Source organism: Diceros bicornis, chromosome 5 (genome assembly GCF_020826845.1).
Source record: "Diceros bicornis minor isolate mBicDic1 chromosome 5, mDicBic1.mat.cur, whole genome shotgun sequence".
Classification (NCBI taxonomy): Eukaryota; Metazoa; Chordata; class Mammalia; order Perissodactyla; family Rhinocerotidae; genus Diceros; species Diceros bicornis.
The window spans coordinates 94,509,624-94,534,660 of record NC_080744.1 but is presented as its reverse complement, the minus strand read 5'-3'; the positions used below and the strand labels follow the sequence as shown (position 1 = coordinate 94,534,660).

Here is a 25,037-nt window from a genome sequence, read left to right as displayed (position 1 = left end):
GGGTTTGCGGATTTGGATCCCGGGCGCGCACCGACGCACCGCTTGTCAAGCCATGCTGTGGCGGTGTCCCATATAAAGTGGAGGAAGATGGGCATGGATGTTAGCCCAGGGCCAGTCTTCCTCAGCCAAAAAGAGGAGTGGCAGATGTTAGCTCAGGGCCGATCTTCCTCACACACAAAAAATAAAGACATTAAAAAAAAAAAAAAGAAAAACTCCAGGGCTGTCTGAGAGACTGAGGGGGCAGCAGGCCCAGCATACTGGGCCCCTGAACTCCCTGGTTATGAGACAGGACCTCCATCGGGAATGAAGGGCTGGAAGAGTGACGGCCGGTCACATGCAAGGAAGGGCCAGTTACAGTTGTGGACCATCTTGATACTAGCCAGGGAGAAGACTAACACTAGTAGCCAATATATCGTTTTTATTTTAATGTTTTGTTGTTTTCTCCATTTGTTCTTTAGGAGTTTCCCACGGCTTTAACAATGCAGTGGAGTGAACTGACTTCAGGAGTGAAGGGGTTAAGCCACAGGTGCCGGCAAGGTACTTACTGAACCTCTCTTCTGATCTCCCACCTCCTCAGCTGTGACGTGGGGACACTCCCCTACCTCACAGGATTGTCAAGATTGAGATCCACATGTAGAGAGCTTGGCATAGTGCCTGTGCATAGTAACTGCTCCGTACACTGTGTTACTATAAGCCATTATGGCTCATTGTAAACTATAAATACAATCCAAAGGGAAGGAAAATGCAGGAAAAAAAGAGGAAGTAACATTATGACCTGCCTCAAATTGTAAAATCTCTAATAAAAGTGAGGGTGTGTAGTTGGTGGCACAAGTCTGTCTAGAACCAGGTCTGTCCTGCTCCCAACACTCCATCCACTCCATCCCAAACTTCAGAACAGGGCCAGGAGGAGACAAAGTACTGACTGGGGGGGGTTCTGGGGGGAACGTCTGGGGGTTGCTAAGTTGATTCTTGATCTGGATGCCAGTTACACAGGTGCGTTCAGTTTGTAAAAATTCAAGTACACTTTGGTGCACTGATGTGTTATATTTCAATAAAAAGGTTAAAACAAGGGGAACCGTCTCAGGATTTAGTTATATGAATACCCTGGGATTAAAGAGTAAGAGTAAGACAAAGTCTCCCAAGTTTCACCGCTTGCCCAGACAGAAGAGAAGCAGATTGTGGACGACAGACTCAGCTACATTAAAGAAGGTGCCTGGTTTTTCACTGTGACATTTCAAAAATATAAGTTGTTTCATTAGGATACTGGTTGGTTGGTTTTTATAAACGTCTTCCACTTTGTCTCCATTGGGATTGTCACCAATACCAATAAATGGTAACTTGAGAGAATACTGAAGTTAAAACTAACTTACATTTATCATCTTACCAAAGGAAAGTGTAGGAGACCTAATCCATTTTCCAGGTCAGAATTCTGGGTTCCATCTGCCTCTTGCATTTATATATACCTCCACGAAGAGACCCAATGGGCAAATATATTTACTGAGTTCCCATCATGTGCCAGGACCTGAGTTGGGTACTGGAGATAGAGTCTGGAGCCTCAGTATGGGTGTGAACATGAAAAATAGAAGAGGAAGGGGGCAGAATCCGCAGGGGAGACAGATGTGTAACAGGCCAATGCAATGAGAGTGACAGGCACTGAGGCCGGAGAGTACAGGGGTGCGGCAGCAGGGTCAAGTCTGCCACAGAAGTGCAGGGAAGGCCTCATGGAGGAGGTGGTACCCAGGCTGAGTCTTGAAAGACGTGCAGTGTGCCCTAGGCAGAAAGGGAAGCCCAGCATTCCCGAAAGGGAGCAGAGTGAGCAGGGGGATGAGGAGAGGCCCCGCGGGGCACATTCAGGGGGAGCTGCCAGGGGGCAAGGATGGGCAGGAGCACAGAGGTGTGGTGACCAGGTTCCACAGAGGCCCTATTTGGAAGGCCTCATCTGCCCTCCAAGGAGCACGGCCTTTCTGTAGATGATGGGGAGCCCCAAGGGGTTTAAGCTGGGTGGTGACAGGCTCAGCTGTGTGTCTTGGAATGCTCACTCTGGTGACAGCATGGAGGATGGAGCAGCAGGAGGCAGGGCTGGAGAGGGCTGCGGTCCCAGTAAGGGGGCTATCGAGGTGGTCAGGCAAGGGTTTGAACTACGCCAAACCATTCCCGAATGGCTCTGAGGCATGCGAAGAAGGACGGAATCTTGGATGACTCCAGGTTTCTGGGTTGTGTGAACCCCAGTGGACGGCAGTGCTCCTCACAACGAGGAGGCACAAGGAAATACAGCTGTGTGACCAGCATCCCGGTCAAGGGAGGCAGGTGGCATAGCTGAGTTCTGGACATGCCAAGGTTGAGGCTGCAGGAACTCCAGCTTGTGAGTAGGCTGCAGGAAGAAGCCGGTAGAGAGGGACAGCCTGGAGATCAAGAGAGGAAACAGCTGGTGGAGCAAGGTCCTGACCCTGGAGTGAAGCGGAGGCTCAACTCCAGGTAGCGACACATCAGTTAGATGGAAAGCACATCTCTAGGCTGAGCCCGAGGCGAGGAAGTGAGGGGGCACAATCTAGAGAAGTTTATAGGCCTGGGGGAGGCTACACCTGACAGGTTAAAGGTTCTCAGAGGTGAGCCGAGCCTGGGAGTTGGCATGGGTCTGAGGAGAGGGGCCAAAGGGTACACAGCAGCCATTGTGGGAACTGGGAAAGGGAAGTGACCAACTCACATAAAAGACTTGCTGAGGAGGCTTGGGGGCCAAGTGAGGGTAAAGCAATTGCTTTTTTCTTTTTACCATTTATTGTAGGTTTTTAATTGTCCCAAGGCTGTTCCTATGAACTTAGAAACAAATTGGTAGCAAAAACTCAGTCCCTAAGTCCATGTTCATTTAAGGGGAAATAATCTTTGTTACAGAGGCACAGGCATAACTGAGGTGCCAGTAAAGATGTGGCAGAAGTAGATCTGCTGAGGGGACTGGGACTTCTTGATGTTTTTAGGGTAAGAAGGCCACGTCCTTCCATCCAACACAGAGCCATGTGACGGTCACTGTATACTGACCCCTCTTGTCTCTGCAGACCCACACTAAGGGCAAAGCAGGACAGGAAGTGATGGACTCTCAGCCTTTCTAGAACCACATCTGTCATTCTCCCAACCTGGTTCCAGGCTAATTCTGCAATTCCAGCTAATCTTGTTTCCTGTTTTCCAGGATATTTTGTGCTTCTACTAAGTAGGGAGGAGTAAAAAAAGAAAGTTAAGTTTCAAAAGCTTAATATCAACTCTTTTCTCAAGTTGAGACTTAAAGAGAAGACAGATCCAATATCTTCTACAATTCAAATTCCAGAACTTAATGTCACCTGAGAAACCACCCTATCCGCTCTCCCTTACAGGTAGGAAAGCTCTTCTATCTTCCCAGACAGATGGGAATCTTTCTCCTAGGAAAACTTCATGAAGACAGGTAATGGACTTCTTGTCACAACCTTTCCCTGGCACCTAGCACAGTGATGGGACAGAAGTCCTCAATAAATGTTTGCCAAATAAGTGAAGAAATGGGATTAATGATGAGGATTTCACAGCCTACATGGTTTGGCTTAAGAACCGTCACTGGGGGCCGGCCTCGTGGCTTAGCGGTTAAGCGTGCGCGCTCCGCTGCTGGCGGCCCGGGTTCGGATCCCGGGTGCGCACCGACGCACGGCTTCTCCAGCCATGCTGAGGCCGCATCCCACATACAGCAACTAGAAGGCTGTGCAACTATGACATACAACTATCTACTGGGACTTTGGGGAGAAAAGGGGAAAAAAAGGAGGAGGATTGGCAATAGATGCTAGCTCAGAGCCGGTCTTCCTCAGCAAAAAAGAGGAGGATTAGCACGGATGTTAGCTCACAGCTGATCTTCTTCACACACACACAAAAAGAACCGTCACCACCTAGGCTGGAAACCTCCTCCTCGTGTCGAATTTAGTTGATTCTGGATAGAGGTGATTCCCAATGGCCTCCACGGGAGGCCACCTGGCTCCTTACCCAAAGCTGCTGCTCCAAGTCTTGGGTGACAGACTGGATGCAGAGTTGGCACAAGACAATGGAAAGGTGTGTGCACTGATCAAGCACACAGGTCTAGGATCACCTAGAAGGTGTGTTCCTTGAAGCAACTGATTTTTACTCCCTGAAGGTCTTGGACCACTTTCAGCCTGGGGCAAGATGTTGGGGGGTGGGGAGGGGAAGTGAGGTGTGGGTTTGCTTACAGCCAAGTTCAGGTTTTTAACACGTTAAAAGACAGACTCAGGAAAACAATGGGACTCTACTTTATTAGGCAATATTGAGCATCCATCCTATAAGAACCAAGGTCCATTCTGAGGACAGGCTCCATGCGTAGGAGGTGGTGGTTTCACATTTCTCACATCTATAAAAATACATAAAAATTATCTACTCTCCTCTTCCCTCATAACAAACCCCTTCACCTGCTGTCATCCCCCTGCCTTTACTGTTTCAAGGCCCAAGGACCCAAGAACAAAGCCCTGGTAGCATCTCAAGATCAAGGGTGAGACCTGTAGGGCAATTCCTGATTCAAGCCCAAATCTCTCCAGGGGACAGATGTGTCCTAAAATCAACGCTTCCTTAAAAACCATGTCCTTAGTATACAAAAGCTACCAGACAGAATTCCAGCTCTGCATATATAAAATAAAAAATATAAGAACAGGGGAATGACAAGTGCATAGAGTGATGATTATGGGGCTGTGTATCTGTGGGCTAAGGACACAAGCCCACCCTGCAGAGTGCAGGACCATTTCACCCTTGATAAGACAGAAGGGGTATGCAGCTGGTGGTCTCTGCCTTCTCTTCACACTCAAAACATGAAACCCCACAAGAACTGTGTTCCCCTGGCAGCCAACTTACCACAGGATAGTAAGCAGAGACAAAGGCAAATACGTGAATTTCCTCACTTTATACCTTTTCTGGCAGGCCCTGTTTCAATTCCCATCAATTGGAAAGGTTACTGGGACACTGGTTCCATGCCACACTCCCTCGTGTTTCGGTGTTCCTGACAATTTCTAGAAATAGAAAAGGGCTTTACCTTCACGTGGATGACTGACAATTGGAGAAGCCCCTCCACCCTGACCTGAAATCAAAGCCCAGGACACAAAGCCAGGAAGAGCCGGTTCTGACATGGGCAGGGGGCTTGGAATGCTAGCAGCGCAGGGTGACGGCACCTCAGCCCAACAGGTGGCAGCAAAACCAACAGATCAACCAATAGATTCCCTGTATTTCTCTGAGGACTCAGCCCAGGGTATGGGCATGCTGTCTTCTGTTCCACATGGAGAACACTTCCCCCTTGTTCTACCAAAGAGGAAACTGAGGCACAGAGGATCAGAAGAGAAGGAGCCAATCAAGTTGTGACATTAACAGAAAAAGACCCAACTTTCCAACCTTCCATTCCTACACTCTGTTCTTGGGGTTTGACTCCAACCACTAAGATGATGGTATCCTAGAAATGAGGATGAGCAGGGGTAAGATTCTGGCAAAAATCCCCAAAGAGCATTTAGGAAGAACAGCTCTTCTAAAGAGACGTTCCTGTTTGGGGCAGTGTGACAATTCCCTCTCCTGGGCCAGTCCCCTCACTTTGGCTCTCTGCCATGTCAATAAAGTTTCTCTTTCATGTGAGTTCTCTGATGTGTAATAAAATTGGAGCTATTGCTAAAGCCTTTGCCACACTCGGGGCATTTGTAGGGCTTCTCCCCTGTGTGGATTCGCTGATGTATAATAAGAACTGAATTCCAGCTAAAGCCTTTCCCACATTCGGGACACCTGTAGGGCTTGTCTCCCAAGTGGGCTCGCTGGTGCATGACCAGAATGGAGCCCCGGCTGAAGCTTTTACCGCACATGAGGCATTTATAGGGCTTCTCGCCCGTGTGGGTCCTCTGGTGCACCACCAGCTGGGAGCGCTGGCTGAAGCATTTCCCACATTCGCCGCATTTGTAGGGTTTCTCTCCCGTGTGGATCCTCTGGTGCTTGATGAGGTTGGAGCTCCAGCTGAAGCTCTCCCCACACGTCAGGCACTCGTAGGGTTTCTCGCCCGTGTGCATGCCCTGGTGTGCAATCAGGCTGGAGCTCTGGCTGAAGCTCTTTCCACACTCCCCACATTTGTAGGGCTTCTCCACCATGTGGGTTCTGCGGTGTGTGGCCAGGTTGGAGCTGCGACTGAAGCTCTTCCCGCACTCGCTGCACTGATAAGGCTTCTCTCCCGTGTGAGTTCTCCGGTGGGTGATGAGGGCTGAGCTCTGACTGAACCTCTGCCCACAGTCCGGACACTTGTATGGTTTCTCTCCGGTGTGGATTCTCTGGTGCCTGATTAGGTTGGAGTTGTAACTAAAGCTTTCGCCACATTCTTTACATTCGTAGGGCTTTTCTCCAGTGTGTATTCCCTGATGTGTATTAAGGCTGGACCGGTTGCCGAAGCTCTTTCCACACTCAGGGCACGAGTACGGTTTCTCTCCTGTGTGGGTTCGCTGATGAGCGATGAGATTAGGGCTCCTGCTGAAACTCTTGCCACACTCGGCACATTGAAAGGGTTTCTCTCCCGTGTGGATTCTCTGGTGGGTTATGAGGTTTGCACTCCGGCTAAAGCTTTTCCCACAATCCCTGCATTTATAAGGTTTCTCCCCGGTGTGAGTAGTTTGGTGTCTACTAAAGTTTGAACCATCACTAAAGCTTTTTCCACATTCTTCACATTTGTAGTACTTCTCTCCCGTGTGGGTCCGCTCATGTGTGATTAGGTGGGATTTCCGGCTGAAGGTTTTCCCACACTGGGGACATTCATAGGGCTTCTCACCCAGGTAGGTTCCCTGAAGGCCTATGAGCTGTCCGACTTCCCTGCCCTGCTGTGGCGCCTCCCCATGGTCCTCACCTGGGGCCTCTCCCTGGGGCCCCCTGGAGCCACAGTCTCTCTCAAAGTCACTTTCCCAGTCAGACTGCTGAATGCCCTCCCCTTCAGGCATTTCTGAGAAGATCTCATGTGATTCCACATCCTCAAATATGCCGTGGTTAGAGTTCTCTCCATTTTCACTCTGGATCTCGAAATCTGAAATAATGAACAAAAATGTACAATTTATACTCAATTCCCTGTAATGATGAGAAAAGGAAAAATTTTTTAAAAATTAAGGTTCTAGCGAAAATAAAGAGGCTAGAGAACCTTCAAAACTTTTAAAAACCAGGTTTATTTCCTTCTAACTGGTTGTCTCGTTGCCAGGCCTCAGACCTTTGTGGTAATCACCCAGAATTTCTTTTTTTTTTTGTGAGGAAGCTCAGCCCTGAGCAAACATCCATGCCAATCCTCCTCTTTTTGCTGAGCAAGACCGGCTCTGAGCTAACACCTATTGCCAATCCTCCTCCTTTTTTTCCCCAAAGCCCCAGTAGATAGCTGTATGTCATAGCTGCACACCCTGCTAGTTGCTGTATGTGGGACGCGGCCTCAGCATGGCCAGAGAAGCAGTGGGTCGCTGCGCGCCCGGGATCCAAACCCAGGCCGCCAGCAGCGGAGCGCGTGCACTCAAATGCTAAGCCACGGGGCCAGCCCCAATCACCCAGAATTTCTAGGTCTTAAAGATGTGGGTTCTATGTCTCCACCAACTTCTCCACTGGGAAATGAGGTCAGGTGGGAATCTGAAAATCCTAACAGAGGAAAGCAACAGGGTACACAATGACCCCCAACACTCCCCATGGTGCCTGATGCTTAGTAGGCACTCAGTTAAATCTGATGAATGAATGAATGAGTTTTTTATTGGTATCACAGAAATTTCCCTAAAACTGAGTCTCCTTTCAAAGGAGTTCAATCTTGTGCATTGAAATGTATCTGGTGTTTATAATTTTCTCAGTTGCCATTTAAGTAAGACACAGGGAATATGACAGCACCCCTGCAACAAGGACTCCAGGTGTCTATACAGATGACTGGAAACAAGTAAGAGGACAGTTAAAAGAGCCCTCAAACTTATCTGCTGTGGGAGTCTACAGATAACTCTCCCAATGGCAATATAAAATATCTACCTTCCAGAACCTTGTCAAACTTTCTACTGCCCAAAACTTATCAAACATCTGGGCAAAAGATATCATTAGGGAGGATGGTTGGAAGAATATGTATCCCCTCCTTAGAAGAGAGACTCTAACATCTGCCCTAGGATTCAGTCAGAACAGCAGGGAACTGTGAGCCTGGATCACACTGTTCTGGCTCCAGCAGAACTATTTCCACTGAATGGTGTTGGTTTGATGGCTCTGGCTGACAATGAGAACATTCTAAGAAGTGTCATTAGAAATTAACGGCTGTCAAGAACATTAACGCTGCCAGGAAGTTATTGACGACATTGTTTATACCACACAATGTCCTTCTGATGAGCCAGAAGAGGAAACTTCCCTCTGACCGAAATACCAGAAAGAGCCAGTCTTCTGAGCGATTTGTGTCTGCCTCATGCCGGATTGTGGCTCCCTCTTTGCCTTGCCTGCTTGGAAGCTCAGAGCCAAAAGCTCAGAGCAAAAACAAAGGATGTTTTTACAGCATGCAATTTGTGTTCTTTCGTTTCATTTTTTTCCTTCTTTCTTTTTTAAGATAATTTCTTTTTTTGTGTGTGTGAGGAAGATGAGCCATGAGCTAACACCCAATGCCAATCCTCCTCTTTTTGCTGAGGAAGATTGGTCCTGGGCTAACATCCGTGCCCATCTTCCTCTACTTTATATGGGGCGCCACCACAGCACGGCTTGACAAGCGGTGTGTCGGTCCGCACCCGGGATCTGAACCCGTGAACCCCGGGCCACCGCAGCAGAGCGCGCGCACTTAACCGCTTGTGCCACCAGGCTGGCCCCTACTATAATTTCTTTATGCTCTATTTCTGTAAGGTGTCTTCAATACTTTTTTGGAATTCTGTATATAGAAATCAATGCTTTTATTGATAAAGATGATGACCTGATTATTCCCAAGACCTAACATCAGACCCCCTGAGAAAGCAGTTTTATCTACAGCCTATGAGCAAAATAATTACACAGAGTCCTAGTGACATTTCCATTATTAATGCTAATAAACTGCTTAAGGTTATATGCCCAATCTATTGATTATTAGTTTCTATAAGTTAATGTAAATTTCCATATGTGCACATGATAAAATTTGGCATGCATCTCTCAAGTACAACCTGGGTTCCACTCACGCCTTTAGTCAGTACAAGATCGTATTTAAACCTACAAATAGGTATATAATTACATTTCGTGCTCACACTAACATATATGCTGCTGGTAATCTGTGGACTCATATAACTGCCCTCTGGCCTCCCTCTCCCAGATCTCCAGGGGTGGGATGTAGGCATGACGGGCACAACGCAAGCTCCCTCTTGACTAGGACCAGGAATTCTGTGCTTCCTCTACTTCCTGCAAGACGGTTTTTTGTAAGTTTCTAGCACAGAGCTTGGCTATCATATCTCTTCTATAAGGACCTCTGGGCTGAGGCCCTGATTTATTTTCCTCAAGCTAACATGACCAAAAACATTTCTTTGACGATTTTAGTAATTGTTCTCTTCTGAACAGGGATATTAGCTAATAAGGTTTTTCACTGCCTTCAAATGAGAAGAAGTGATACTTTCTGGTATGAGCTCAGAAGCAACAGGGAAAAGGAACAAAAACTCAAACTTCATTTTCAGTGAGATCAGGAGGAAGATTAATTTGCAGATACCAAACTACACGTCAGGGCTTCCAAAAGCAGCAGAGACTGCGCAGAAGCCGATGAAGGATGAAGTGAAGAGAGCAAGCATGGAAAGTAGTGTGTGGGGGGTGTTCCTCAGGGGCAGATCTCAAAAAGCTCAGGCAGAAGATCACTTCCTGAAGGTCAGGGACTCACCCTTAAGCGCAACAGAGCACCTGGGGGCGGGGGTGATGGGGGCTGGCTTCTGTGGTTCAGAGAAGCAGAGGAGGAGCGACTACAAGCAGAATCGCAAAGACGAGCCACGTGTGCAGGAGGCTCTCTGTTTCTGTAAAGCAGAGGAGGGAGCCTTTGACCCTCAAACATTCATCATGGGAATTATTGTTATTGAGAAAAGTGACCATTTTTCATCCATAAAAAAGGTTAAATGAAGCAACTGCCTATATGAAGGAAGACCACAAAGTAGAACTTGAGGAAGAGACGGTGAGACAACAGGAGGTGATGCATGGGAGCCAGCAGGACTCAGGAAAGGAGGGAAAAGTCCAGAGAAATGAAGACAAAACGGGAAGGAACACAAACAAAAACAGGCACCTTGGAAAGCATAGAAAGGGAGGAGGACTGAAATTAGAAAAGGAAATGAAATGGAAACAAAGAAAGAGGTTAAAATGATTAAAGAGAATGAAAGATGGGGCTGGCCCAGTGGCACAAGCGGGTAAGTGCACACACTCCGCTGCGGCGGCCTGGGGTTCACAGGTTCGGATCCCAAGCGCGCACCGACGCACCACTTGTCAAGCCATGCTGTGGTGGCGTCCCATATAAAGTAGAGGAAGATGGGCACGGATGTTAGCCCAGGGCCAATCTTCCTCACACACAAAAAAATAAATAAATAAGGAGAATGAAAGAAACAGAAGGTAGACAAAAGCAGAATCAACAAACATATAACTGGAGTTCTCAAAAAAGGAAACTAAACCAGAGGAAAAGAACAAATACTTCAAGTATAATCTATAAAGACATCAGAACCCTTGAAACGTACACTGTGTGCTAAGGAAAACTAACCCAGGGTGGTTAATAACAAGACAGGTGACAACAAGGCAAAAAGATCAAATCACTTATGTCGGGGAAGAAAATCAACTGGTCTCAGATTTCTCTACAGTAACGTTCAACATCGGCAGACAGGGCAGCAACAGCTACAGGACAGGCAAGAAAAGAAGACGTATGCCAAGGATTTTATGTCCAACAAAACTGTCCTTCAAGTATAAAGTTTACAGGCAAACAGCTCTGAATACACACAAATTCACGGAATACTGTTCCTATGAGACCCTCTTGAGGAAACTATTAGGACGTGAATTCAGTCAACCAAGAGATAAAGGGAATTCTAAAACAAAGGGATTGGGGATGAACACTTGATACATTTAACTTTAGAACAAGACTAAAACTACCATGGCGATTAGGGTGATAAAAGAGAATGTAAATGTTGTACAGTGATGTAGAAATGACACTCTAATCAAAATTGGGGTTGGAAGAAGGTGGGATATAGGATATGTTTGTTGATTGCTTCATCTGTAATACCTGAGAGTTCAAAGGATATCATTTAAAATTGGCAAATCATGTAGTCACTGAAGCGTAAGTGTCTTTAATAGTACAAAAATAAACATTAAGATAAGATTATTACAAGCAATAACAAGTGCTGGTAAGGATGTGGAGAAAAGGGAACGCTTGTCCACTGCTGGTGGGAAATTGGTGCAGCCACTATGGAAAACAGTATGGAGATTCCTCAAAAAATTAAAAATAGAACTACCATATGATCCAGCAAGTCCACTTCTGGGTATACATCCTAAGGAAACAACATCACTGCCTTGAAGATATATCTGTACCCCCATGTTCACTGCAGCATTATTTACAATAGCCAAGACATGGAAATAATCTAAGTGTCCATCAATGGATGAATGGATAAAGAAGATGTGGTGTGTATACATACATATATATATGTGTCTGTGTGTGTGTGTGTGTATGTAATATTTTTCAGCCATAAAAAAGAAGGAAATCCTGCCATTTGCAACAACATGGATGGACCTTGAGGGCATTATGCTAAGTGAAATACGTCAGACAGAGAAAGACAAATACTATATCATCTTACTTATATGTGAAATGTAAAAAAAACAAACTCATAGAAACAGAGAACAGATTGGTGGTTACCAGAGGCAGGGGGTGGGGAGTGGGTGAAATGGAGGAATGTGGTCAAAAGGTACAAACTTCCAGTTATAAAACTAGTAAATTCTGGGGATATAATGTACAGCATGGTGACTATAGTTAACAATACTGTATTGTATATTTGAAAGTTGCTAAGAGAGCAGATCTCATCACAAGAAAAAAACATTTGTAACTATGGAAGGTGATGGATGTTAACTAAACTTATTGTGGTGATCATTTCACAATACATACATATATCAAACCATTATGCTGTATACCTTAAACTAATACAATATTATATGTCAATTATATCTCAATAAAACTGGGGAGGACATAAGATTATTGACTGAAATCAGAGGGGCGGGGAGAAGAACTATCTCTGTCAGATGTTAAAACATATTATAAAATCTCAATAATTAAAACATTAATAGACAATCAAACCAATGAAACAAAAACTCCAGAAAAAGACTTAATGGACATGTGAATTCAGAATTTAATATAGGTGGCACACGAACAGACAGACCAGTGGAACAGAAAAAAAAACACATAATGACTATGGGGATTTAACATATGATAATGGTAACTTCTCAAATCCATGGAGAAAAGATACAATATTCAATAAATGATGCTGGAACAACTATTAGGCCAAATGGAAAAATTCGAGTTGGACCCATACTAGGACAAATCCCAAATAGATCAAAGATTTAAACATAAAAAAATTAGTATTGTGGGCTGGCCCTGTGGTGTAGCGGTTAAGTGCGCACGCTCCGCTGCTGGTGGCCCAGGTTCGGATCCCGGGCGTGCAGTGACGCACTGTTTGTCAGGCCATGCTGTGGCGGCGTCCCATATAAAGTGGAGGAAGATTGGCATGGATGTTAGCTCAGGGCCAGTCTTCCTCAGCAAAAAGAGGAGGATTGGCGTGGATGTTAGCTCAGGGCTGATCTTCCTCACGCACACACAAAAGAATGAGTAAAATATTAAAAAAAAATAAATTAGTATTGAACTATCAGACAAAAATATGACAGAATTCCCTCATAATCTGGAAACCTTTAAATGTGATACTTAATTTGTGTGATTATTTTCTATGACCTCATTACAGAGGCCCTTCTGAGCAGAATCCAGACCCAATAACCCCCTCACTGCCTGCTGCTGTTTTGCTGCTGTTTAAGGACCAATCCCATCTTCCTCCACATAGACAAAGATGCAAGACTGTGATATTCCAGGCAAGGCCACAGGAAGGTTCAGAGTTCTTTAAAAGTTGACCTCTGATAACGGGGAGGCACAGGAGCCATGCTAAAGGACAGAAAAGAGTGGCCCTTCAGGTGATCTGCCTTCACACAAGCGCCTCCAAATGGGGAAAAATCACTGAGCTGGGGTGATGAGGGATCCTGGCCCCTTCCAAACTTCTCCTCAAGAAAGGCCGGCCCTGGTAAAATCAAGAGTACAAAGAAGAGTACGTTCCACTGCAGGCAACTGTCTTCTTTATTTATTGGTGGCCAATCAGAAAGTGAGAACTCAGAAACTGGTTTGGTCAAATATAAGGGGAATAGCTTCACCAACATGTTATGAATGCAGATGGGATGATGAGAGAGTAGGAGCCGGGATTTTCTTAAAAAAGGAACCTCACCAGTAGAAACAGTGTTTGCTATTTCAACACGTCAAGATGAGCATATTTTGTGGATGTGACTGGATATGGGAGGCCGGCTTCTGAGGAAGCAAGCACGTGAGCAAGTAGTTGGAAGGTCCAGATCTCCAGTAGAGAAAACTCAGAGATAGGTCAGGCATTAAGGAAAAAGGAAAGAAAGCCCTCATTTTCTAAATGTTTTGATCTTCCCAAAACTACTCAAGTAGAGAAGGAGTTCCCTTACCTATGCAGACACTTTAAAACAAGGGTTTTGTGCTGTGCAGTTTAAAAGTTAATGAATCTCACATAACATATACTCTTTATTCAGATTACATTGTCTATTTTCAGATAGTGTAAGTATTGTGACAAAAATAAAACAGGGTGATTTGAAGCAAACAACTGGAGGGCCCCCTGAGAAAGCGACTTTTGGCCAAGATGGGAATGCTGTTCTAACTCACCTTAATAGTAATCTATACAATACTGATCTATTTTATTTACTCATATGCTTCATTGTAAATAAATTAACAAGCTTGTTCTTCTTGGATATAGCAATTACCCACTTACTCACAGGCAGAGCCATATATATTTGTCTGTGATTAACTTCAGGTTTTGGAAAGTATAAACAGATTGTCAAAAATCTGGCCCTGAAACAGACTTAAAAGAATATATGGTTCTCCCCTTGTGCATTACTAGTGGAAATGTAAAATGGTGCAGCCACTGTGGAAAACAGTAGAGGGGTTCCTCAAAAAATTAAACACGGGGGCCAGCCTGGTGGCTCCTAGTGGCTAAGTTTGTGTACTCCACTTTGGCGGCCTGGGGTTTGCAGGTTCGGATCCTGGGTGCAGACCTACACACCGCGCATCAAGCCATGCTGTGGCGGCCCCACATATAAAACAGAGGAAGATGGGCACAGGTGTTAGCTCAGGGACAATCTTCCTCAAGCAAAGAGAGGAAGACTGGTGACAGATATTATCTCAGGGCCAATCTTCCTCACACACACACACACAAAAACATGAAAACATTTTAGAAAATAAAATTAAACATAGAATTACTATATGATCCCACAATTCCACTTCTGGCTATATATCCGAAAGAACTGAAAGCAGGGACACAAACAGGTATTTCTGCTTTCATGTTCATGCGTTACTCACAACAGCCAAAAGGTGGAAACAACCCAAATGTCCATCAACAGACGAATGGATCAACAAAATGTGGTGCATACATACAATGGAATATTATTCAGCCTTAAAAAGGAATGGAATTCTGACACATGCTTCAATATAGATGAACCTTGAGGACATTATGCTAAGTGAGAGAAGCCAGACACTGAAGGACAAATATTGTATGATTCCTCTTACATAAGGTATCTCAAGCAAATTCATAGAGATGGAAAGCAGATGGTGGTTGCCAGGGGTTGAAGGAGGAGGAATGAGGAGTTAGTGTTTAATGGGGACAGAGTTTCGGTTTGCAAAAATGAAAAAATTCTGGACTTGGATGGTAGTGATGGCTGCACAACAATGTGAATGTACTTAATGCAACTGAACTGTACAGCTAGAAATGGTTAAAATGGCAAATTTTATGTTATATATATTTTACCACAACAAAAAAAGAATTTATTGCTCTTAGATATAATTTTACATATTCTATCAAATTTAAAATAGGTGATACAGGGGCCGGCCCGGTGGCGCGAGCGGTTAAGTGCGTGCGCTCTGCTGCGCCGGCCCGGGGTTTGCCGGTTCAGATCCTGGGCGCACACCGACACACCGCTTGTTAAGCCGTGCTGTGGCGGCATCCCACATAAAGTAGAGGAAGATGGGCACGGATGTTAGCCCAGGGCCAGTCTTCCTCAGCAAAAAAGAGGAGGATTGGCATTGGATGTTAGCACAGGGCTGGTCCTCCTCACACACAAAAAAATAAATAAATTAAATAAAATAGGTGATACATCACCTACTAGAAAAATTCTGAAATTAATTTTAAAAGATTAAATAAATAAATGCTCAAAAGGCATAGAATTCTTAGAAACACTATTAAATTTCTCATGGTCTAAAGGGCAAAAGAAACTATTCTATCTCACTTTAATGGGTATTTCTCTGATAATCTGTAAGGTTGAACATCTTTTCATACAGTTATAATTTGTATTTCTTCATTTCTAAATTGCCTGTTCATATCTTTTACCTTTTATTCCACTGGGTTGACTTTTCCCATGAACTGTAGAAGCCCTCATAGATCAAGGATTTTGACTCTTATCTGCTACACTGCAGATTTTGTTGCAAATATTTCCTCCCAGTCTGTGCATTCTTTTAACTTTGTTCATAGTTTCTTTTTTATATAAAGGACTTTTCTTCTGTTTTCATGAGTCCAAACTAGGTTTGAAGGTTTCTGTCTTGCTTAAGAAGTCCTAAGCAAGATTACAAAAGTAATCCTCCCCAAGATTACAAAAATATCCTCCTATGTGTCATTCCAGATCTTAATCATGCCATGATCAATAATCCATTCGGAATTTATTTTTGTGTAACTTCTGAAGCAGAGATCTATTTCCGTGTAAGTAGGGATTCAATTTTAGTTTTTTCAAAATGGTTAGACCACTCTCCAAATACCATTCACTGATTGATTCCTGAATTGCCAGAGGAACTCTTCCCTCATCGGTTAGTAAACAAAAGCTGCAGTCGTGGCCTGGTCTAAACCAATGGTTCTTGTGTTCTCCCACCCTCACCACACACTGCAGACTCACGTGCACAGCAGATCCCATGGCTGTTCACGGGGCCGTGTGCGACCCCTTGCCTGGCCAGAAGCCTCCTCTGTCTCTCCCATGCTGGAAAGAATATCAGAACGAGTGTGAGGAAAATTGATGTCAATATGGGGATAAAACTGAATTTACTGTAATTTATTTATAACAATGAAATTGGTCACAAACTTTGGTGCTTTAGTGTAGGTTAGGCTCAAAATTCTCATAAAGCCCCTCCTGCCTGATTGTGACATACCGATGTGTCTCAACACCACGGTCAGAGCCACTGGTCTAAAATACAGAAGTGATTCTGGTACAGCTTAAGCCCAAGTCGGGCTCTCCCATCAGAGGGCTGCTGTGTGAAGCCCGGCGGGAACCTGCTCCTACCTGAGTGACTGGGAACGTTGTTCCACCTGAACTCTGGCCGCTTGAAAGACTAACCGCTGAGAAAACAGCAATGAGCTCTGTTATCAGTTTAAATGAACGGTTGCTAAACATTTTAGTTATAACGTCACATCTCTTTAAGAGTTCTCAACAACCCAAAGAGGCCTATGCACCCCTGTGTTCATTACAGCATTATTCACCATAGCCAAGAAGTGGAAGCAACCCAAGTGTCCTCAACTGATGACTGGATAACAAAGATGTGGTATATATATACCATGGAATACTACTCAGCCATAAAGAAAGACAAAATCGTCCCATTTGCAACAACATGGATAGACCTGGAGGGTATCCTGTTAAGCGAAATAAGCCAGAAAGTGAAAGACAAACACTGCATGATTTCACTCATATGTGGAAGATAAACTAACGGACAGAGAGAACAGTTTGGTGGTTACCAGGAGGAAGGGGGGTGAGGGGTGGGCACAACAGGTGCAGGGATGCATTTATATGGTGACTGAAAAACAATAATGTACAACTAAAATTTCACAATGTTATAAACTATTATGAGATCAATAATAAAAAAAAAAGTCCCTTGTCTGGGCCACACCCCATTGTCAACTAAATCAGAAAATCAGAATCCCTGGGAGTGGGCTCAGGACCCCAAGTGATTCCGATGTGTGGCCAAGTTTTAGAACCAGAGGTCTAGTGCAGTGGTTCTCAAACTGGACTGAATCAGGATCACTTGGAGGGCTTGTCAAACCCGAGTACTGAGCCCCACCCCCAAAGTTTCTGGTTCCATAGGTCTGGGGTGGGGCCCAGGAATTTCACTGTTAACACATTTCCAGATGATGCTGATAGCGCTGGTCCAGGGACCACACACTGCACTAATGGTCAGAGGATTTATATGTCAGGAATTTATCAATTTTGAGCCCAATGACTTCCCATCTGCTCCCCTCTGATGTCAGCAGTTTCTTTTTTGGGTGATGGGGCTTCTATGAGATGAAATGTATCTGTCAAGAGAGGAGCATTTCCCCTTTCACTCTGTTGTTGCAATCACACTGGTCTGGGGTTATCGGGGGCAGGCCACCGTGGCATGAGTTCACTGGTCTCGGACTCTTAAGGTATTTTTCTGCTTACCTCATACAGAAAGTAGGATGAACCTGGTAGGGCAATTAGAGAACAGTTCGGGGACAAGCTGTCTCAATTCTATAGTGACTCTACTTTCTGAACCAAAAATTGAGCCATACAACTTGAGAAATGACTTCTGGCCCCAGGTCCCAGGCTGCTTACAGATATGAGACAGTCTGAGAGGTATGGTTTGGCTGCCAACTATTGGAATTTGAGACATCTTGATGATTTACAAGGACAAATATTGTATATTCAAGATTGTCCTGGAAAATCTGGGTTGTCATTCCCCAAATCACTAGAAAGAAAAAAATGGAAGTGCTCTGGTTTTTACATTGGTAATTTATGACAAGTAACAGAGGTAAGTAATGCATTTCATAAACAATCTTTCAATGGGCCTGTGAAACACAGCCTGAAAACACAGCTGCCAGGCATGAACTGTGTGGGGCAATCTCATTTAAACCAAAAGACCCCATCATTGGAGAGATGGTCTCCACAGGACTAGTAATACCCTACCGAGGCGTCCAAGTCCAGCCCTCAACAGTTTCCTTTTCTCCGTCATTTATTCACTGATGTACATGTGCATGACCAGCTCCCTAGCTCGACAGGCTTTCAGGTAAATGTCTTCCCTGGGAGTATGGATTCGCCATATCCTAGGTTTACAAACTCAAAGCTTGTCCTGTGCAAGTAAATGCTGTCAGTTCTACACACTGTTCCTGCAGTCTGCCTGGACAGTACCAGGTGAAAAAGGCCACCTACTAGCTGATACCAGGCCAGGTAGTGAGGATGTCCAGGAGCCTTTGATATTTGAGAAAGGGGAATGGCATACACCTCCATATTCAGAAACATGTTCCCTATTTTTAAAAATATTTTTATTAACAGCACAAATATGATAGTATTCACTGGATTTGCTGAATATAAAGAAAGGATTAACATGGAGCTTCTAAGGACAGAAACCCCACAGGCTAAGTGCTCTGTGCTGGACTAAGCAGCCTGAGCACCTCCCAGGTATAAGCTGAGTCGCATGCATCATCCCTCTCCAGATTCACAGGTATCCTGGCCATGCTCTCCCAAATTTGGGCTGGACCCCATTTTGTTTTAAAAACAAAAGCTTAGCAAGGCTTTCTCAATGAAAGGCAGATGAGCCTGAAATGAAGAAGCTTGCTGTCTGCCTCCTGCAGACCGAGCAGATGAGCCTCCGATCCCTGCAGGAAGGCGGGAAGGATTCATTTACTCATCCCAACAACACTCATTGAGTTCCCATTATGTACAGCACACTGTGCTGGGTACTAAGTGAATTAAAAAAGAAGAAAGAATGAAAAAGAAAAAAGACAGGTTCTTTGCCTTCTGGGACTTTATAGGTTCCTAGAAGAAATAAGACAAGTATTCATATAAACAAAAAACAAGATGGAATATGATAAAAAGTCAAAAGAGAAGAATCCAAATGTTCTGGGGGAGATGACTTCTAGCAGAGGTTATCAAGACGCTCCCAGGTGGCTGAAACTGAGGACAGGGAAGAGGGAGCAGAAGTAAGGACGGCTTTATGGAGTGGGTCTCTAAGGTCGTACACTCAAAGGATGACCAGGATATCATCACAGCGATGGGACAAAGCCACTCCAAGTCAAAATTTAGGAGCACAGGTGAATGCTAGAAAGCACAGGCCACGTTCAAGAAACGGCAAGATCTGGTCTGAATGGAGCGAGGGCTGCAGCAACATGACCAGGGGACGGGCTGCAGGGCCGTGTGGGCCAGGTCACGCAGGGCCACGAGGTCCAAGCAGAACAAGAAGGGCACGCTTGATTTGGAGACACTGGGGAACTCACGAAGATTTTTAAGCAGGCAAGTGCCCAATCAGGTGGGAGTGGAGCAGCTGCAATGAAGGGGAAAGAGGCTGAAGACAGGTTCCTCTTGGAGGCTGCTACAGAGTTCAGGTGAGAAATACAAGAGCCAGAATTAGGGCTGGGTAGGGGGATTAAAACGTCCTTGGGAAACACTCACAAAGCTTTACCACTTCAACTATTAATACAGATCCAATCTTAACCAGAATTATAAGAGACTTTACATGTGAGCACCTAGAGGTGCCTGCTAGCCAAATATTAAACAACCACTGTCTAAGCAGGCCTCGAAATGTCCTGTGCTGGGTAAATGTGTCCAAAGGTCCCAAGCTGGACAAACAGAATAGAGGTCAAGTGGTCTTATGTTGAGTAAATGTTTGAGAAGGGATGAAGATGATTGCAGAGGTTCCTCGGAGCAATCTTAGGAAGGCCAGGAGCATTTATTAAACAAATGAAGACCAACAGAGAGGCTCTCACAGGACTGAGATGGCTCGGCTGTGCGGGGAAGGACGAAAGGCATGAAGCCCCTGCAGCGAGCCAGGTGGGGAGGGGTGTCGCAGCGGGTGCCTGTAATCACCCCAGAGATACCCTCTGAAAGCTGGCCCTCTGCTCTGTGACCTCCCCAACTACAGGACAACCCCAGAGGCCTCTCCTCTGCCCTCAACCCCTCCTGCCCCTCCCTAGTTTCCGACTTAAGGTCCTAAAGTTCATTACAAACTTGTCACATCCATCAGGAGGCAAGTAAGCAAAGTTTGAAAGCAGGATGAGAGGTTTTCGTTTTTTTAAAGAGAAAGAGTAAAATTAAAAGTTACTTTTCAGGGCCGGCCCCGTGGCTTAGCGGTCAAGTGCGCGCGCTCCACTACTGGCGGCCTGGGTTCGGATCCTGGGTGCACACCGACGCACCGCTTCTCCGGCCATGATGGGGCCGCGTCCCACATACAGCAACTAGAAGGCTGTGCAACTATGACATACAACTATCTACTGGGGCTTTGGGGGGAAAAAAAAAAAAGGAGGAGGATTGGCAATAGATGTTAACTCAGAGCCAGTCTTCCTCAGCAAAGAAAAAAAACAAAAAACAGGAGGATTAGCACGGATGTTAGCTCAGGGCTGATCTTCCTCACAAAAAAAAAGTTACTTTTCAGGGCCGAAGAAAATCAGGTACCTTGCTTCAGATAAAACCTAGGATCCACCAAGCACATGTGGAAGCAAACACTTTGAATCCTGGAGTTTGAATTGTGGCCCCACCACTTACCAGCTGTGCAACCTCAAGTAAGGGCTTGACCTTGTTGAACTGCCATTTCCCCATCTGTAAAAGGATGGTCCCACCCACCTCACAGGACTATTAGTGAGATGGGCTGGGCTCACAGGAGGCCCTCAGTGTCAGTCTTTCTCCAAAGGACAGCTCTACTTGTATCCCCAAGTCCCTGGGGCTGTCACAACCTCTGCCCCCAAAACACCTTCCCTTTCCTTCTCTTCTCTTCCCAGCCTTCCGAATCCTCCAGACAAGATGCTTCTGAGTTAGTCACCTTTGTCTTAGTCCTCATCTGCATCCCCTCTTTCCTACACCCACTGGGAACTACCACTTTGCATCACGGATGTAATGAAATGCTTAGGAACGCAGGCCATGTCCTCAGACCCATGAGTTCAAATCCTGGTTCAGCCTGGCACTAGCTGAAATCTTGAGGGAGTCACTTAATTTCTCTGTGATAAGAATCTCACTTATCTCCCGAGGTGGTGAAGTTTCCATGAGTTTTGCATATTAGACGCTAGGCACGCTGCCTGGCCCAAAGAAAGGGACTGATAAATGCTTGCTATTGTGACTGTTAGTTCTTTCTCACATTTCTCCAGTCTCCCCCCTTCCCCTGATGTCCCCACCTCAGCCCGGCCCCTATCACTGCACACCCGTGTCTAGGCAGCTTCCTGGCTGCTCTCCTGACTCTCACCTCTCCCTACTCTAATCAAACCTACATCCTGTTGCCATACTCAGCTTCCTCCCATGCCCCTTGGGCCCTCGTTCAAGAACCTGCTAAGGCCAATGACACTGAGTCCAGGCTTCCACCCACCCTTCCCCCAAACACTACTTCCTACCACTTCCTAAAAACACACTCCACTCCAATTAGCCTGCCTTCCTTACTGTCACCTGTACAAAGGAGCTACGCTGGGCACCCCCCTCCGAGCCTTGGCTGCCTCACCCTCCTCCTGCCCTGCACCTTTCCAAATTCTCCTCCGGCCTTCACCTCCTGCTCAAGTTTCAGATCCTCCGTGCGGATCTGACCAATCCTCTCCTCTCCCCATCCCTTTCTCTGAACTGCTGCACTTCTCATCAGCACAAAGGCAGCCATTTCCCATGGGTTCTGAAGCAGTCCTAGGGGCACAGGTAGACCTGAAGTAAATGTTTGGTAATCAACTAAAGCCCGGAATGGAGACAGGGTAGTAAAATGGCATGGCTGGATCTCACAACACACTAATAACCCAGGAGAAAAATATATTAACTGTTGCAAAGAGCTCAAATTTAAAATTACTCTTTTAAGAACCCAGGATGACTTTATACCACAGGAAGTCCCTAGTTAGCTGGTTCACTCACCATTTATCTTGGTTTCATAAAAATAATCACTTTTTAAAAATATGACTTGGTTTTTCTAATTGCTAGAACTCCTCAAATATTTGGATGTTTATTGCACGACCAAGTAAAGGTTCTAAGGGGTAGTTTATAGGGTCTTCAGCCTCTCCCCCATAACCTCCATCAGCTTCCCAGAGACTCCAAATAAACAGAAGTAAAAACTATGCTAACTCTGCAAATGTAGCTCCAAGAATAGTCCTCTCAGCCCTTCTCATGCTGAAATTCTGGAACTGTAACTGCACACAACAAGGGCATTAAAAAGGGTGACGATGTGCTGATTGCCTGCAGAGTAGAGACATGGGGCTGTCCCCAGCGCTGTCCTGGACACCACCTTCTCCTCCTCTACAAACACCCTCCTCCACTGCTGAGGGATGCTCCCACCCTCTCCCTAGGAGGTTCAGCATCTCACCACTGTCCCGAAGGGTCTGGGTCAAGTCTTCCACCAGGGCCACTGCCTCCTCGCTGCTTTCGGGCCGATGTTCTTGCAGCCAGGCCTGAATTTCCCTTGGCAGCAAGGTCAGCATCTGCTCCTTGGTGTGCACCTCCGGCCTCAGCCAGCGCCGACAGAGCTCTCGAAGGCGGCCGAGTGCACCCTGTGGTCCTCCAGCCACCTCCTCGCGTGGGCTGCCCTTGCCAGTACTCTGGGGAAAGGGCTCGGACTCAGGGCCATCTTCCTGCAGCACAGCTTCCTGCACCCAGGAGTCGTCCTCCAGGATCATGGTGGTGACCTCCTCCTCCTGGTCATCTTCCTCTTGAGGCACCTGGACCAAAGGGCTCAGCGGAGTGGTTACTCTCGGCACCTCTGCAGCCATCATCCAGTTCTTCGGCCAATCACTCAGGCTTCTAGCCTTGAACTTCAGTCTCCTCCAGCCAGGCTCTCTGAGAAGACACCTCCCTTCTCAAATTTCAACAAGTAATGTGCTGAGAAATGAGAAAGAGAACGAGAATCAACAAGGAGACTGTCCTAAACAATCTAACCCACAGCAGCCCAGGTCAGGCCACCAAGTGGTTCCTGCATCCACAAATCAACACAAGCTTCCTGTCCCTCTTAAAGGAAAAATGGCTTATTCTGAAAACGTATCTCTTTATGGTAAGAGAAGTTAAGAAGAATCACAAGCACAAAAAATACAGCATTTTCTTTTCAAAAGACACAGGACTGAGTTATCCTGCCCTAAGTCTGCAGAGTGAGTGACCTGACCTAACACACAACTCGGTCACTCAACCTCACTGACCATCTAGTAGATATAATAACAACATCCTTCTTATCTTATGGGGACATCTTAAGGATTAGCAATGGATCAGATGTCAAGGCACTTTGAGCCTCACTGGAAGGAAGGCATTATCTCAACTGCATTATTACCATATTTAAATGATGAAGTTTTAAAATGTTCATACTCTTCAATCCAGCCATGGTCCTTCAGGAATTTATCTTTAAAAATAACCATCTTTGCAAAGAGAAATTTATTTGCAAGGACACACAACCATAGCATTGTTTCTAATTGCAAAAAAGTTGATACCTTAAAAACCCAGCAGCAGGGAAATGGTTAATAAATTATGGCACATCCATACAGTAAAATGTATTAAAAACTACGCTGATGTAATAATGGCTATCTTTGGGGGGTACTGACTGAGAAGGGGCTCAAAGGAGCCTTTTGGGACGCCGGAATTGTTTTATATCTTGATTTGACAATGGTTACACAAGAGCATACATACGAAATTTAAGATTTGTGCACTCTGCGGTATGTATTTCTAAAATATTTTTAAAACTTATGCTGACAAAGATTATTAATCATTAATGATTTAAGATAATCCTCATCACATGAAAATTATGGATAAAAACAAAACCAGCAAGGCAGAAAAACCATAGACACAATACGACCCCAATTCTCTTTAAAAATGAACACATACACAAGGAAATAAAAAAACCTGGACATAAATTCTACAAAATGTTGAAAGCAGTGAAATTACAAACTATTTAAAATAAAGATTATAAAAGCAAGGAAAAATTATTTTATAAACTCACTGCTACATTTTATAAAGACTCAAGTAACAACCTCCCTCCCCCCAAAAAAGGGAAAAAAGGAAAAAAGGGAAGGAAAAACTTTAAAAAAAAAGAACAAAAAAGCAAAACAGATACAACAGAACTCTTATTTGGGAGCCCGGGAAAACTGTTCCTAGTCAGCTAATTCGCCGTCTAACCCGGGGCCAGACACGCCCCCTCTGAAGCTCAGTTTCCCCATCTGGAAAATAAGGAGCTGCGCGGGATGTTGTCCAACGTGCCTTCCAGCGCAAACCCTGCGCCCCTGGGCAGATGCGCAAGGAGCTCAACGCTCGGGAGAAGAGTCCGGGTCCGTTCGCTGAGCGGACCGGTCGCGCAGACCCCGGCCGCCCGGGCCCGCGGGAAGCGCACAGCGCCCCCGACGCCCCTCCCCCAGTACGGCTGCCCGCACTGGCTCCAGGCCCGTTATTCCCTCGCCTCGGGCTACCCGCCTGGCCCGCGCGGCTGCAGGCCCGTCTCTCTGGGCTCACCTCTCAGGAGACCAGGCCTGCTCCCGTGGCCGCTCCGCGTGCAAAAGCGCCCCCGGGCACAGCCCGGCCCCTCCGGATTCACTGCGGCTCCAGCCCGAGGCGCACCGAGAACAATGGACGGGAGAGGCCCGCCCCCCGCCGCGCTCATTGGCCGCAGTGAACTGCCCCGGGAAACTCTGCTTTCTTACTGGCCGATACAGCCCCCAGCCAGGCGGCGGAGGGAGGCTGGGCCGGAGGCATTGTGGGAAATGTAGTCCACCGAGAAGATCCGGACCAGCGGCCAGGGAGCGGAGTTTTGGGTTGATAGCCCGTGCAGTGTTGAGCCCCAGAGGCAGGGAAGTCCGCGGACAGGCCGTCAGGTCCCC

The 25,037-nt window shown here is 45.9% G+C and overlaps 1 protein-coding gene across 2 annotated transcripts; it reads right to left on the bottom strand.

Moving 5' to 3' along the window:
* Positions 1-196: 196 nt before the first annotated feature.
* Positions 197-24,762, bottom strand: ZSCAN2 (zinc finger and SCAN domain containing 2). Of its 2 annotated transcripts, XM_058542509.1 has the most exons (4): positions 24,673-24,762; positions 22,553-23,064; positions 16,189-16,269; positions 197-7,048 (listed from the first exon to the last, which is right to left on the bottom strand). In XM_058542509.1, exons 2-4 carry the CDS (start codon positions 22,956-22,958, stop codon positions 5,607-5,609), a joined length of 1,929 nt encoding a protein of 642 aa, XP_058398492.1. In that variant the 5' UTR covers positions 22,959-23,064; positions 24,673-24,762; the 3' UTR covers positions 197-5,606. The 2 variants fall into 2 exon arrangements, with proteins under 2 accessions (XP_058398492.1, XP_058398493.1); XM_058542510.1 differs by lacking the exon at positions 16,189-16,269 and having other exon boundaries at positions 198-7,048.
* Positions 24,763-25,037: the final 275 nt, after the last annotated feature.

What these genes read in the sequence shown, in the direction of transcription:
- ZSCAN2 (XM_058542509.1), bottom strand. Translation starts at nt 22,958, where the DNA reads ATGATGGCTGCAGAGGTGCCGAGAGTAACCACTCCGCTGAGCCCTTTG. An exon ending in CCAGACCCTTCGGGACAGTG is followed by an intron (nt 16,270 to 22,552) that starts GTGAGATGCTGA and finishes TATTCTTTCCAG; the next exon opens with CATGGGAGAGACAGAGGAGG. An exon ending in CCATGGGATCTGCTGTGCAC is followed by an intron (nt 7,049 to 16,188) that starts GTGAGTCTGCAG and finishes TCATTATTTCAG; the next exon opens with ATTTCGAGATCCAGAGTGAA.